This window comes from Cygnus atratus, chromosome 18 (assembly GCF_013377495.2).
Source record: "Cygnus atratus isolate AKBS03 ecotype Queensland, Australia chromosome 18, CAtr_DNAZoo_HiC_assembly, whole genome shotgun sequence".
Taxonomy (NCBI): Eukaryota; Metazoa; Chordata; class Aves; order Anseriformes; family Anatidae; genus Cygnus; species Cygnus atratus.
Window position 1 is genome coordinate 9,378,486 of NC_066379.1, and position 14,809 is coordinate 9,393,294.

The 14,809-nt window shown below is 38.0% G+C and overlaps 1 protein-coding gene across 1 annotated transcript; it reads right to left on the reverse strand.

Annotated features, from left to right (window-relative positions):
* Positions 1–419: 419 nt before the first annotated feature.
* NOL11 (nucleolar protein 11) lies at positions 420–13,333 on the reverse strand. Its single transcript, XM_035558778.1, has 18 exons — positions 12,902–13,333; positions 11,561–11,674; positions 10,655–10,711; positions 10,118–10,263; positions 9,794–9,851; positions 9,199–9,337; positions 8,609–8,806; positions 7,764–7,840; positions 6,913–7,036; positions 6,153–6,256; positions 5,802–5,879; positions 4,548–4,732; positions 4,161–4,286; positions 3,130–3,351; positions 2,563–2,641; positions 1,395–1,487; positions 1,002–1,109; positions 420–699 (listed from the first exon to the last, which is right to left on the reverse strand). Exons 1-18 carry the CDS (start codon positions 13,316–13,318, stop codon positions 586–588), a joined length of 2,439 nt encoding a protein of 812 aa, XP_035414671.1. The 5' UTR covers positions 13,319–13,333; the 3' UTR covers positions 420–585.
* Between the last annotated feature and the right edge of the window lie 1,476 nt (positions 13,334–14,809).

Genomic DNA, 14,809 nt, shown 5'->3' on the forward strand with positions numbered 1-14,809 from the left:
TTGGAAGTCATTGCTTAAATAAAAATACTTCCCAACATTCTGCTCTAAATCAAACTGACCATCTCCCCTCTGTGCACAGCATTGTACACTTGAGTCAGCACTATCAGAGAAGAAACATATAAAAAGCTATTTTCTGCTAGCTTAGTTCTCTGCTCTGATCTATCAGGTGAGATGCCATTCATGTTCTGAGCTGTGGTGGCAGAAGCACAGCTTTTATCTGTAAAATGGATAAAGACAGTTCAGACTGACTCCAAAGTCCACAGAATGGAGTTTTACCTGGAAGTGATTTTTTTTATGCTTCTCTTCCCTTCCCTCAAAGCTCCATATAAGTATCCTCCAATGTCTTTGCCAAGAATCAGATGGCATTTAGGATGTTCTTGTAGACACATATCATAATTACATACAAAAACAAAGTCTCATCCAGTCAAAAAAGAGCTTTTAATACACAACTCCCCACATAGCTAGAGTAACCGTGTTTTCCCTACATAGAAAACTTAACTTCTCACATCCCCAATATGGAGTGCTAATACATCCTTGTCACAAAAGGAATCAATATAAAATAAATGTTGAGAATTCATTTCATATTCAAATAAGTTCCAGCACTTCAATAGAATATGCCTGAGAGTCTTTCTGGCGTTTAATTCTCTGTAGTTCTCGCAAAGTTCCTTCTATTTTATTAAGTTCAGAGTAGAATCGTACCTAAAAAGAAAAAACAGACATTTACAATAAAATTGGTCTTAACTCTTCTCATATGTAGTTATACTGTGCATCTATCTGCTGTTTTACATGGGTTGAATATCTGAAACTAAGTAAACATAGCAGCTTTTGAGATCAAAATGAGGAAGATGGGTAAGTCAGGAATAAGCATACAGCAGAGAATAAACTTTTTTTGATTTATTATATATTTGTTGTTCTGCTCCCACCCTGCCCAGCACAAACTTAACAGCCATATTTTGAAACCACACTAAAATGAAATCATTATCCTAGAAGATGCAACTTACTTGGGCTCTCACAAACTTATGCAGGCTTGAAAGCAATCCTTTTGCTTCTGGCAGCATCACCATAACTGTGAAGTGAGCATCAAGTAACAGGCACATCCAATCCATAATCTGAAGACAAACAAGACGAGCAGAGTGACACAGGTTTTGCTTTACAAACTGAACTCCAAATTATTAACTTCTTATACAAAAGGCACCATTTCAGACTTGAAGGCAGTATATTTATTTTCAGATAGAGAAATGCATCTCACATCTGACTCCATACAGGCTGTACTAACAGACAATACCTTATAGAATGAACGGAGATCTCAGCTGATTTTAGATAGCCACAGCTACTCAGTCCGTTACACACTACGGAAACTGAAGGAGGTACAAATCTTAGAACTAGTTTCTCACCTGATTTATAGTTGGGGAGAGCATTCCAGGAAGAGTGGTATTAATTTTTTCACTGCATTTCACATACAGGTAGTGTAAATACCTGAGGAACAGCTAGAAGAAGAAAAGTCAGAATGGTTTTCAAAAACAAACATACAAGACCTAGGAGTTTTTATGCTGCACACAGCAGTATTCTTTTAAGACTGTTCTTTTAACACCCCCCCACGCCCATCCAAAATGCCTCTAACTCAAGCATTAAAAAATCTATTTTATGGATCTTTTCAACCATCTATATGCTTGGGAGTTTGAAAACTCAGCAATACTCAGTGTAAAGTGACATTCAGTAGTAATCATTGTTCCAGCATTTGTGCGAGTGCAATTTAATTCAGATGCAGAATTTTCTATGAGTTTTGCTCAAAATTACCAACATTAACAATTTTAATCCCAGTTTCACTTCCAGCAGCCAACAATAAATTGTTAATGGTCAGAATCAGCTCAACATCATCTTGTGCTGAGCACAAGGCAAAAGATTTCTTTTTGTCTCCCAAAAAAGAATCAAGGAGATTGGTCAGTGTTAATTACGATACATATTGTTCTGATGAATGGTGTTTTTTGCTTTTTTGTTTTCTACTTGCTGTAGAATCACATCTCCAGTAAGGTACTACAGTATGTACAGTTCTTGAAATTATACCTCAGGTTTGGGGAATGGGGGAGTTTTTTTCTGGTTTGGTTTTAACTGAGAAGACCTGAGATTGAACATTCGATTTGCATTACATTTGTCATTTCATATTATGTACAGTTTCTTATTTTCTAAGCTTATGCCTCTGATAGAACTGACTAAATTAACTTCTCATTATTTTAAAAGCATCCACATCCAGAAAAGTTACTATATTTTCCTGATACTAATCAAAATATTTTTCAAGTAGGCTTGGTCAGAAATCAGGTTTCTTTCTTACATTTTTAAAATTAGACTATAAAAATAGTAAAAGTTCTTTTTTTCCATGTGTATATGGAAAAAAATTAAATCTTATTAGTCACCTTATTTTCATCCTCACGTACTAGTTTATATGATTCAGATGCCAGTAAGAGCGGCAAGTTTCTGATACATAATTAAGAAAGTAAAAACTCTTCCCTTTTGTTCCCACCAAACAATAAGGGTATTTAAACTTCTTGGTTTTAACATACTTACAACAGCTTGCTGAGCCGAAAGGTCTTTCAGATGAGGCAAGAGAAACGTTTCACTGTACGCTGAATGGAGAACAGCATTTCTGTGCAGTATTATTGAGAAAATATAATTGCAGGAAAAAAAATACTGTTTTCTGCAAACTGAAATCAACTCTAGTTAAAATATTTCTTTGCGTTATGAGATCCTATTATAGCTGTTTATACCTCCTGTGTTTCTATCATTAAATAAATAAAACATATGAAACATCAAAATACAGTCAGCATGAACACAGTTCTGTTTACTGCAAGTAAGCGACTAGTATGTTTCAATAGGGAAACATCAAAACCATTGTCTGAAAGTTTTAGGCTATACCTTTATATTAATGTAAATTTAAATCGGTATACTTTCTAGAAGTTTATATTAATATTCTAAGTTTTTTTTTTTTTTTTTTAACCACGTACAAACATTCCTTACAAGAATTGCTTAGAAATTTTTGGCTGTAACAGAAGATAACTATTTTAAGCAACATTAAACAGACATTTACATCATGTATACTGCACTGACTTTCTATCATTTAAATGCGGAGGATACAATAATGCTGCCTTTTGTGGTCCAACAGGGCAGAATTCACCATCATTTGTCGTATGCGTTTCCTTTAAGACTGTATTATCACAACTGTCTTCTTCCAGCTCAGTATTGAAACCATTTTCTACAACTTCAGTCTTAAGTTCTTTATTCTTGGGTTCAATATCAATGTAACAGATTACAGATTCTAGATTCACATCGGTTCTTTCAAGATAGTCGTCGCTAATGCTGTAGAAGAGAAATTCCACACACATTTAATACTTTTATTATTAGCTTTAAAAACAGTGATGACATCAGCCCCACAATAACACACATTAACTCTGAAGTTTACTAGGAAAGTAAGAACAAATACCAAAATATAAGAGTCTTGCAGAATGAGAATAAGAGAATAGCTAGTATTTTGTTATTATTAACCTTTAACAATACATGCTCTGTTCATGTATTCCAACAATATAAGTTACTAAGAAACATTTGACATTTCTAAGACATGCGATGAACAAGATCGGATGTTCTGAATAAGAAAATTTCCTTTTTGCTGTGAAAGCCCAGAGGAACAGTTTAGACTGTCTTTTCTTTTGGTTACAGTGCCTAAAGATTAATTTATCTTTGTTATGGATCAATTCATCCTTGTTGTGATAGGAGAACCTTTTTTTGTGGACATTATGGTGAACTTGAAAGAGTTAAACTTTTTATGGACTTCTTAACCAGAGCTCACAATTAAGTATGTTAAGCAGCAAAAACACAGCTGTAACCATGTGTGTAAAAAGGATGTGCCATTTAAGCCAGCAACGTTACCAAAAGGCACGTTCATTTAATTACTGCTTACATAGTTTTTAGAATTAATGCATGCAACAGACATCTTGTAAAAAGCTTGTCAGTCTGCAAGACTTCATACACTGCACTTAGAATTACTAATTTTGCGCATAGTATTGCTCATCTATAAATTAAAGCTTTTTCTTTTTTTGTTCCTTAAATAAAGGTCCTGGTTTGGTGAAGAATTTAAAAAAAAAAAGCGCGAAGGACTGATTTCAACTTACCTTAAGAATACTTTCAAGCAAGCATAAGTGATTTCTTCAGGAATATCTGGGAACCGTTGCAAGCAGATTTGTAAGAGATGTACATCTTTTTTCTCCAAAGCAACAGCCATCAAGTCTGGACACAAACTGTAAAAATATGAAAAGAATAGGCTGCACAGTTCACACCCACTGAAAGCTACATTAACAACTAAGGTAAAACTATTAATCTTATTTTACACAAAAAAAGATCTGGGAAGCGTCAGCCTCTTCAGAAAACAAGCAACAGACTTGCAAATAAACCGTGTATAAGCACCTGATAATTCAAGGAGTGCTTTATAAAGAACCAAATTTCTACTTTTTAAAGATTTTGCCTTACAATTGAATTAAAAAAACAATCAGAATTGTCACCTGTAAGACAGCTCTCGTTTCTGGACCATCTGTAACAGGAAGTTTCGAGGGTAGAACACTGGATCTGTTTTACACCTGTTTATAAGAGCAGTTATTACACATCCAATGGTGGCTTGGAAATCTGGCATCTGTGCTTTCAACAACAATTGTCTTAATTCATCTTCAATTACAGCTGCAGAAGTATCCTGAAAATAAGAAATACCATGCAATTCCAGTGTGCAAGGCACAGGTTTGAGAACTGTTACTAATTACACCAAGTAGAAAGACACTGGAATTCAAGCATAAAAGAGGAAAAAAGCCTCCCCACTCTTCATTTTGATAGTCTATTTCAATCATGAGCACCAAAAGTGATTACTCGCTCTGAAGTTAGGTAAGTAGTATCTTTCAATAATAGCTCTTTTTTGTCTGCTATTATTTCAGTAATATTACCAAAATGCCCAGCCAAAGCTGAGCTTTAGGTATGTTCACACAGTAAGGGACACAGACTGAAGTAACAAAACAACTGCAGTGAGATTTAGAAAGGAAGTAAACCAGAATATGCAGCTACCATACCTTGCGTATTAACCAGTGAAGGGCAGGGTGGTTGGAACTAGATGATCTTTAGAGGTCCCTTCCAACTCAAAGGATTTTATGATTTAAAGCTCAGCAGCATCGTGGGACTCAACTTCAATACTAACACATCAAATGGTACGTTGAACCAAGTTTGATAATATGTATTAAAGTATGTTCTCCTACTTGTTTTGGAAACAAGTTAGAATGTTGTCTTCTGAACACATTAAAACGTTTCATTATTTTATGCGATACTCTAGAGTCAAATACTCTACAATTTCATTGACGGATTATTGCTATATTTATAGTGGAATTCCTAGCATTGTGACTTTCTAGATCCAAAATATCTTCAGAGTTAAAAATACAAAAATTAATCTAAAAAAGAGGTTAAGTGGAGTTCAGGTAAAATATCCTCTCACTTTATTTACTGCAAGAGAGCATATTCATTCAAGTTTCACAACTCAGAAAGCTATTATGAGCCTTGTACTGCACTGTTCTATAACATACTCCCATGACAAGATTTTAACTTCATCATGCCCAAGTAGTATTCTTGCACAATAATAATGCAATCCTCCAACACAATTGTTTAAGGCATCTTCTTCAGCTTGATATGCAAGAGGATATGGATAAAGATAATAGCATAAGAGACACCTGGAATGTTCTCGGTGTGCCTGAAAACTAATTAAGAATATTTGGTATACTTACTTTTATATTTAGTAAGATCTGCCCAATTTTGAAGGTATCTGGCTGTACTTTAGCAACACTGTTCCTTCTTGATCTTAACTATAATAAAGAAAAACAAGTTTTTATTCAGCTCCAAAAAGACAGTACATATTCAAGGATTTCAATCGAGATAACCAGGAACATCATGTGTCAACTTACTGCAGAGATTAAATTTAGTAACTAGCCAGTTCAGTTCCAGAAAGCGTTAGAAACAGTAAGTGACAAATACAGAGTTAAATTCCCTTGTGCAATATTACCAAAAAGTAAGAGTAGTAATGTTGGGAAGAAACTAATACAAGCCAAAAACCTCGCATACTCCTTGTATTAACTTACAGTCATTTTGGATTCAGATTTTAGAGCTGCAGACTGTTGTGGCTGAAAGGAAACCACAAGCTCTTCATCTTCAAGGGTATTCCAGTTTACAAATGAAGAAATATCTGTGAACACAAAAATGGAACTACATGAAGTTAACACAAAGCACATTTATTAAAATATAAATACCTGCTAATATTAGAAGTTAATTTTTTTTTTTTTTTTTTTTTAAGTGTAATACAAGTAATTTTCTGCCAAGCAAACATCCTGTTTTATCTCAGCAGTGAGTAATTTTATGAGACTTGTTACATACTGTTTTCCCATATAGCTTTTGGTAGGAGAAGAAATGTTACTACACAATTTATTGTGAACATTACTTGCATCATTTTCAGTGCAAAACTAAGTTAAATGTACTTCTGTAGTTTCTTTAACTTAAAGTTTACAAATTTATGTTTGTCACTGCCCTATTTGGTCACAAGTGCTTTAAAAACACAATTTATAAAGAGACACTCTTTATTCTGTTTTCAGTGCTCATAGCTAGCATTTCAGTATTTTCAATAATTCCAGTATTCGAATTACGCTTAGTTTAAAAGAAGCCACAATAAATTCAAACATCTGTATTCTTCAATATTCTCAACGACAGAATTTAAACAGGTGGGAACAGGACACACTGTTAAGATTTAACTGATTTTATAGCAGTATATTAAAATAACAATTTTCAGACAGGTTCTGAAGTTTTCCTATTAAAAGATCTTCTTACTGTAATTACAAAAATTCTTACCAGAAGCTTGACTGTCCTTGAGCTTTCCCACAGCAGCTGCCAAGGATGAAGTTTCACACTTGTATATAACTACTGTTAGCACTTTTCCATGAGTAAAAAAAAACTTTTCCCCATAACACCATAACTACAAAATATTAAACACATAGTTAAAGAGGAGAGGAGTAAAGAGGCACATTTCTGCACAAGCTGATGTTTAACTTCTCATTGCAAAATTCAACTGAAAAGTCAGTGATCAGATGATTTTAGCAGTTATTTTTGGTAGTTTTAACATTTTTTAGCACGTTCATTAACAACTGCTTCTAAACACAGAAGTGAGTGTACTGTTGAGTATTTTCCAGGGATGCCTTACAGTGACTGCTCCAAGGCACTGAGTCCACTTGATATACATTTTTAAATGCTCTCTTTTGTGCAATTTTGACAAAATGACAACAACAGTCAGCTGTTCTATTTTACTAGTGCATTTATTAATTGTCAGTTTACTTATTATCAATTGACACCTGAACATTCTGAAACACTGTTTAGGAAGGCCCTAGAATTATTCACACAGTCATTTTCAAATTGTCTGAACACAACAGATACTGACTAGGTATTTTATTCTCACCAAACAATCAAGGCCAACAGAAGTGAGAAGGTACTGAATTACCAGAGATATTGCCAAAGGCCACTGCTCCTGTTTAGAGATTATGACAAAAGTAGCTAATCAGCTGGGCAATACTAATTTTGTTTCAGAAGTTGCCATTTACTGCTCTTCCAGACAGAACTGCAACTCTGAAGCCCACTTGTCTTAGTTACTATTATGCCAAATGCATCAGATGAAAGCTTAGGGACAACAAATAGAAGATTGAACTCACTTGTCCACTGGTTCCCAGGGGCAGTTCCTTTGAAGTTTGTAATGTCTGAAATTTTGTATTCCATATTGTTAGGCACTCTAGGAAAAATGAAAGAAGTTAGAAACCCAAAAGCAACACAAATGCTACATTTGCTTTTGCTGCTTTCTGTTATCTACACTTAAGAAAATAGAAGTAACTGTTTCAAAAATAGCTCAGCTTAGTAAGCATTCAACCTTAGGAAATGTGTCACTCCAGTTAGCTCTCTTAACAAAAAGATTTGACGACTACTTAGTTTGCCATTGAGGAGCTTCAAACAAGAAGCTGTAATGAGAATGACACCAGTCAGTGTAGCTTCCAGTCACAAAATGCTATGTTCAGTGGCCTAACTTTAAGTGATCCCACACTTCAGAAGTTTAGCCATGAGACTGAAGTATTGTTTCACTTATTTTAGATACTAATTTCTTATGGGACATCAGCTTTATTTCCCCCTGCATACATCACGTAAAAAGCCTCTTTTTTCTTCCCCTCGCTGCTTATTCTCAGTTGTTTTGCTAACAGCAAAATACTTTTGTGAAAGCAAATACTGAAACAGCAAGTTTAATCTCACAAACCACTATCGCATTTACTGAAGGTAAACATTATCTTTCAGCTAGTGCTCTCAGTTGCAAAGCTCAACTATACATTAGTTTTAAGAGCAAACTATTTCACTTAAAATGCAGTATTTATAGCATTCACTAAAGAATCGAGACCACCACTATTTCCTGCTCTGCTTGGTTAAAAAAAAACAAAAACAAAGAAACAACCATCCATTGCTTTGTTTAAGAATGTCTTAGAACTTAAGACATCCATATGTTTTTTCTAGTTACCTTTGGATTCTTCACCAGATGCTGCTAGACTTCCTAATACTGCAACATGGTCTTTATCAATAACAACCAAAGAAGTTCCTTTTAGAACACTTCCAGACATTGAAAGGTTTAGCAGTAGCGACTTGGACAGAATTTGCTCTTCCCCTTCACCATTTTGCTGCAGAGGTATCAGAACCTTGTATACAGAGTCACTGGAATCTGTCAAAGAAAAGAAATGACATTTTTACATCTGTCACTACGGAAAAGCAATTTGATACGGTATGGCTAGAAGACACCCAAAGAGAACAAAATCCAACAAGCACCAGAAGAAATACATGATATTTAAAGGACATGTTATGATGCAAAGCAAAAAAATAATAGCACAGCTATCAGGAAATCTTTAAGGTACAAGCCATAACATTTAAGAACATAAGTCTATTCAACCATTAAAATTCCATGGAAGTTTAATTACTTATTCTATCACTTGCTGGTTTAGAACATTTAATAGAGAAGAGCAAAAATATGAAACAGTAATTCACAGACATCAGAACTTTGTCTTTCCATGTAATTTCTTGTTTTATCATCATATCCCATTAGAAAATATAACTTACACAAACACAGAAGTGTGATAATTTGCTTTTTGATATATGCTGTGAAACTCAGTGGATTAGAAGATTCCTGTTGTTCAAGCTTATATTTGCGTAGACTGTTCATCTTAAGTTTCTGTACATAGATGAAAAAATCCCCATCCTAAAAGCAAAAGAAAGTTTTTAATTTATAGAAGGAAGAAAAACACAAGTTCAGATATTAGTACTGATTATACTTTGAATCTTATGCACAATTAGGAATTTGTGTTTGCTATGGAACATACAGCCTAATTTAGAAGTGTTTACTGACTCAGGTACATACAGCAAATTCTGATTTGATGCAACAAATGAATTCACAAGAACAAACACCTGAATAAAGAGTCAAGTAAAAAGTCATATGATTGTATATAGTGTTTAAACTTAATTGATTTCTGAAGTTCTAAGAGCCAGGCTCCCTGGCCCTGGAAACAACACGACTTCAACTTAACTGTTGTATCAGAGATGATACACAATGATTTCCATTATAGCTCTTAAAATCCAGTGAAACAAGTAATGTTTTTTAGAAAGAGAACATAGATTTGCTGCTACAAAAGTTTAAAAAAAAATAAAAACAACTCACCTTCTCAGTAATGAAAATTAAGACAGGTTGTTGACCTTCCAGGAAAGCTTCACTCCACCTAAGAAATGAAAGCTGTATGAACCTCTTCTAAATTCTGGGACTACACCTAAGTCATATCATATTACTTACGCAGCCTCATATTCTTATATCTGTATTTTAAAAAATTAAAGGTTGTAAAATAAACGCATTAAAAAAGAAAATCAACAAACCAACCCCAGTATCTTGATCTTCAGATTACTTCTCTTCCCCTCACATAAAAAGGGTACAACTTTCAACACCATCAATTCTTCTGATCAAGAAGATTCCTAAGTTTGTATCACTTACTTGATAACTTCATCTGAAATAACATTTTCAATTTCTTGTTGTGGGGCTTCCAAAAGAACATCTAAAGTTCGAACACCACCTCCTTTGAATAATACCAATGGATCCCCATGGGGCAGTGAATGTATTCTGTACACATCAGCTGAAAGCTATACAGAAAAAAGGAATAACTTGAGTTCTATGTTCTTCAGTATAGTACCTTGAAAGCCAAGTGTTGAGCATGGGATTTTTTAAGAGTTCCTTCGACAGAAGAGTAATGTAAGGATGGTGAACCTGCAAGATCCCCAGTAATGCCCATTTTGTGAAACGCTATTAATAATGCAGATCACTACCAACAGAGTCATGAAAATATCCTAATGAACAGCACATTTCTGAATGGTATCAGAAAAAGCATAATTAAGGGTAAGGAGTTCGAACAACTGTTCATACACCTTTAATCACAATGTGATTACACTTTAATCACAGTGATTTTACCAGTACTATGAAAGTAAGCAAGATTCAGGATGTTAACATAAAAGTGAACATATGTAAGAAACTTACCGTTGCTTTAAATACTTTGTCCAAATTAACATCTTCATCCTTCCATATCCTTAAAACCTTAAAGAGAGGCATCATCTTTTAAGCACAATAAAACAGTCATATATAGACTTTTCATCATACAAAATAACAGCAATTGCATGTTACTGAAACACAGGAGGAAAGTATACAGTTAAGTATGCACAGTAGCCTTAATAAAAACAGGCTTGGAAAGTTTGCATGGGAAGATGCTGACACAAACAACAGGAATACAAATACAGCTTGAGATCTTGAACTTGAAACAAAGGATAGGAAAGAATGAGGCTAAGAAAAAGATACAACAGAATTCTAAATGAAAGTAGATCAAAGTGTTGGAGACAGATTGAGGTACAGATGACCTGATCTGGAAGAGAATGTTTTAAGGAGAACAATGAAAGGTCAGGAAGAGCATTTCACTAACAACAACAACAAAAGACAAATGTTCAGCATGTGCTGAGTAAACACTACCAGAACTACACAAACAGGAAATGTTTAACTGTAAGACAAGGATGCAGGTCTGAACTTTTTCAACACAACGATCATGCAGTTCTAAACAGTTCATGCAACATGTAACTTATTCTTAGAGAACATACGCCTGAGGCATTCTTCACTGGGAATGCTTCAGTATCTAAAAGGCCACTGCATAACTGGTGCTCAGTCATGTCACCAAGCAGACTATGCAGACTTAGCATTGCACATCCTCATCCACTCAGAGAGCAGAGATGACCTGAACTAGAATAGCATCAGACCATCATTACCAGCTTTGAGATCTTGCAGTAGGGTGCAGAGAGTTCCATGCATTTCCAGTTAGCAAAACACCGACTTCTTCCCTACCTACATTCACTCAGAAGTCTCACTACATTTTTTTTCCTTTAAGAAAAGGAATCTCACCTTGTCATCATGAACAGCTATATATTCATGAGTTTCAAAGTTGCATACGACTGGACTTGTGATAATCTGCCCATGTTTAACTGACCAACAACCTAGTGGCTTCTGATCTGAAACCTAGAAAAAAATCAGGACAAAGACACGCAATTAAGGTAGAACATGGTACACATTGGGGATTTCTCTCATGACAGCAAGAAAACACAACCTAGCCACACTGGATATGAATGAGAACATTAAAATATGGAAACTGGTATGCTAACAGGACTCAGAACTTCTGCCTGAGCATTTCTAACTTCAATACTAGAAATTTCAAGGTAACATCAAAGAGCTCTATATTAATTAAAAACTTCTTTTCATGTGAGAAATAACTTTGACCTGTAACAGTTATATGGGCTTCTGCCATGAAGCATAGGTAGGATACATGGCATGAGTATTACTTTTAGCCATGCATATAAGTTGCTTTTACTCACCAATATAATTAGGCACAGGAAAGCACTTCTTCTATTCCTGTTTCAATATGTTGAGATCAAGAATGATGACTGTTACTGTCTAAGCTCACGTTGTGTATGAGTTAGATTTTGCTGCTCTGAGGGTGCTCAACTCCCTCTTCTCAGACTAGGGCTATGTTGGACATATTTACCAATACATTTATATTTTCACATGTGTTCTAGGCAGTGGCACTAAATATCTGAAAAGAGACTACATCATGAGTTTGCTAAGATACAACCCCTAGCGCCATGACCACGACAGCCAAACAAGAAGATAAAAATAAATGTTTTTATGAAGTTTTATACTACAGTCCAATGAAACAGATACATGCACTTAAAAAAAAAAAAAAAAAACCAGCGTAACAACACTTTTTCAGTTCATGCACTCTAAATCTCTGATTCTGCCCCCAGCAGGACGCCAGCTGACACCCGGACACAACACATGTCACCCTACACATCGGGAGGCGTGACATCCGCTGCTGCTTCGGGATGCGAGCATTGGGAACGGAGAGAGAAAATGAGCAAAAGAGCCCGGCAAACAACCGCCCAGGGCCAGCGCAGCACCGGTGCGGGGAGCAGGCCCGGGGGGAGCGCAGGTGAGCGGGGCCGGGCCGGGGCCGAGGCGAGGCCCCCTCTGGGCCCACGACCACGCACGCCGAGCCCACGGGGCCCCCACACTCCCGGCTCCAGCCACGGCAGGGCAGCGGGCGGCTGGGCCGGCCGGGCACGGGCAGCACGGCCGGGTCAGGGCTCCCCGGGGCACCCCTGAGGTGCTGCGCGGAGCCCCCGGCCCAGGCCTGAGCGGCGGCAGCCTCCGCACAGCGAGCAGCCGGGGCCGTGCCGTGCCGGGCGTTACCTTAAAGAGCGTGGCCGTCCTGCCGCGGTCGGTGAGCAGGACGTGGTCGGGGCCAGGGCCCGGCTCCAGCGCCAGGACGCCGCCGCCGCCGCCCTGCCCGACGCCACCGCTGGGCCCCAGGCCGCAGAGCGTGAAAGCCTCGCACAGCGCCGCCATCTTAGCGCGCCGCCGGCTCTCGCGAGACTCCCCGCGGCTGGGGGGTGGTGGGGGCACACGGCGCATGCGCGGTGCGGCTCGGCCCCGCGGGGCGGCGGAAATGGACGAAGGCGGTCGGCAAGGTCCGGGCCGGGAGCGGAGCCCGGCGGCGGTGGGGCACGCGCGGGTTTGTCGTTTTTTTAGCCGAAATCCGCAAAAATGGGGGGCTGCGGGTCCTGCCTCCTCCGCTGCGAGGTCTGGGGAGGCGCTGCCAGGGGACATTGCCAGAGAGCACAAAAGCACAGCGCGTTCTGCACGTTTTAAGTGTTACAAGCCTTAAGAGCTGTTCGTTTTTCAGAGCACCGTTACAAAGCTGAGCAATAAACCACATTTAGGGGCTTATTTATTCGGGTGTTTCCAGTGTATTTCGTGCGCGTATTAATCAGATTATTTCCACAGACTTGTACGGTTGTATGAGTGCCTAATTGCACAGAAAAATGCATCATTTTATGCTGATTAGTAACGGACATCAGATAACAGGCGTTGGTAGTCTGCATCTACACAATAAAGTGCTGCTGGCTTTAAGATTAAGTTAATTAAATACATTTCTGCCCAATGAAATGTCTCATTACACAGGAATTTTGTAAAGAATTAGCAGTGGAATTTGTTCCCTCTGCAAGAGTACAAATAATCAGAGTACACTGATCTTAATAGCAAAAGGATTGGGTCCAGATTTTTATCCACTTCGTAATGTGTGTGCACGCTTTAGCATTTTGTATCTGCGTAAATTTTGAAGAAGTCTTAGTAATACAAGCTCCAAATGTAAAAACAAACAAAGCCAACAAAAAGAACCCAAACCCATGAGCAACAAAAAACACATCAGGCCCAATTATTAGAAATGTTATCATCCTAGTTGTCTGCTGTCAGAGGACACGCGGTGAGCGTTGCAGTTTTGGGACCCTTGCTGCAGGCACAGCTCTCTGCCAGAGAATCCAGGTCTAACTTGGTCACTGGAAGGACAGTCACAAATGCACTTGGGTGGTGAAGGCTCAGTGAGAGCCTTGGCTGTCTGCAAGGTACAGCCCCAGCACACTCATCCCAACATGATCTTAATACACCAAAGCCACCAAGAAGTTATTACCACAGCACTGTGTGGTTTCTAGCTCATTTGTGCGGTTACCAACGCCATTAAGTGTTGGATTGTACCTGGATGTCCCCGTCCCATCCCACCACATAGGCACTGCCTCACACCTGTACATCACAGCTGTTTCTCATGCCAGGTGCATCGCATTGATTGCTTTTTGGCAGGACTTTACATCTTGCGCTGTCCCCTGATGTCATTATAGCTTTCCTGTGTCAGCATTTCTTTAGCTGGTCATGGGAATCTGCTCTGGTGACTCCTTCAGCCCGTTCGGGACGTGGTACTCATCACCTCTGCAGCCAGAGCTGCAAAACGCCCTGCATCTGGCAACATCACATCACCCACTGCAGCATGCTTTTAGCTGGCTGTGATTAGTCTTGCAAAGCAGCTATAGCAACCCGGTAGTTTACAGGGTAAATCCTGTCATTTCTACCTGAAGTATTTTCAATACGTATGTTTGTTCCTTATTTCCAGTCCTATGCTGTTGTGAAGCATTTCTATACCGAGTAAGCAACTAGCAATTTTCTGGGGCACAGAAAGCTTCATGCGTATGGAGTAAGCCCTTGCTTAAAAACTTAAAGAATCATTGTACACATGAAATTTCCATTGACTGAAACGAAATGACTTGAGGT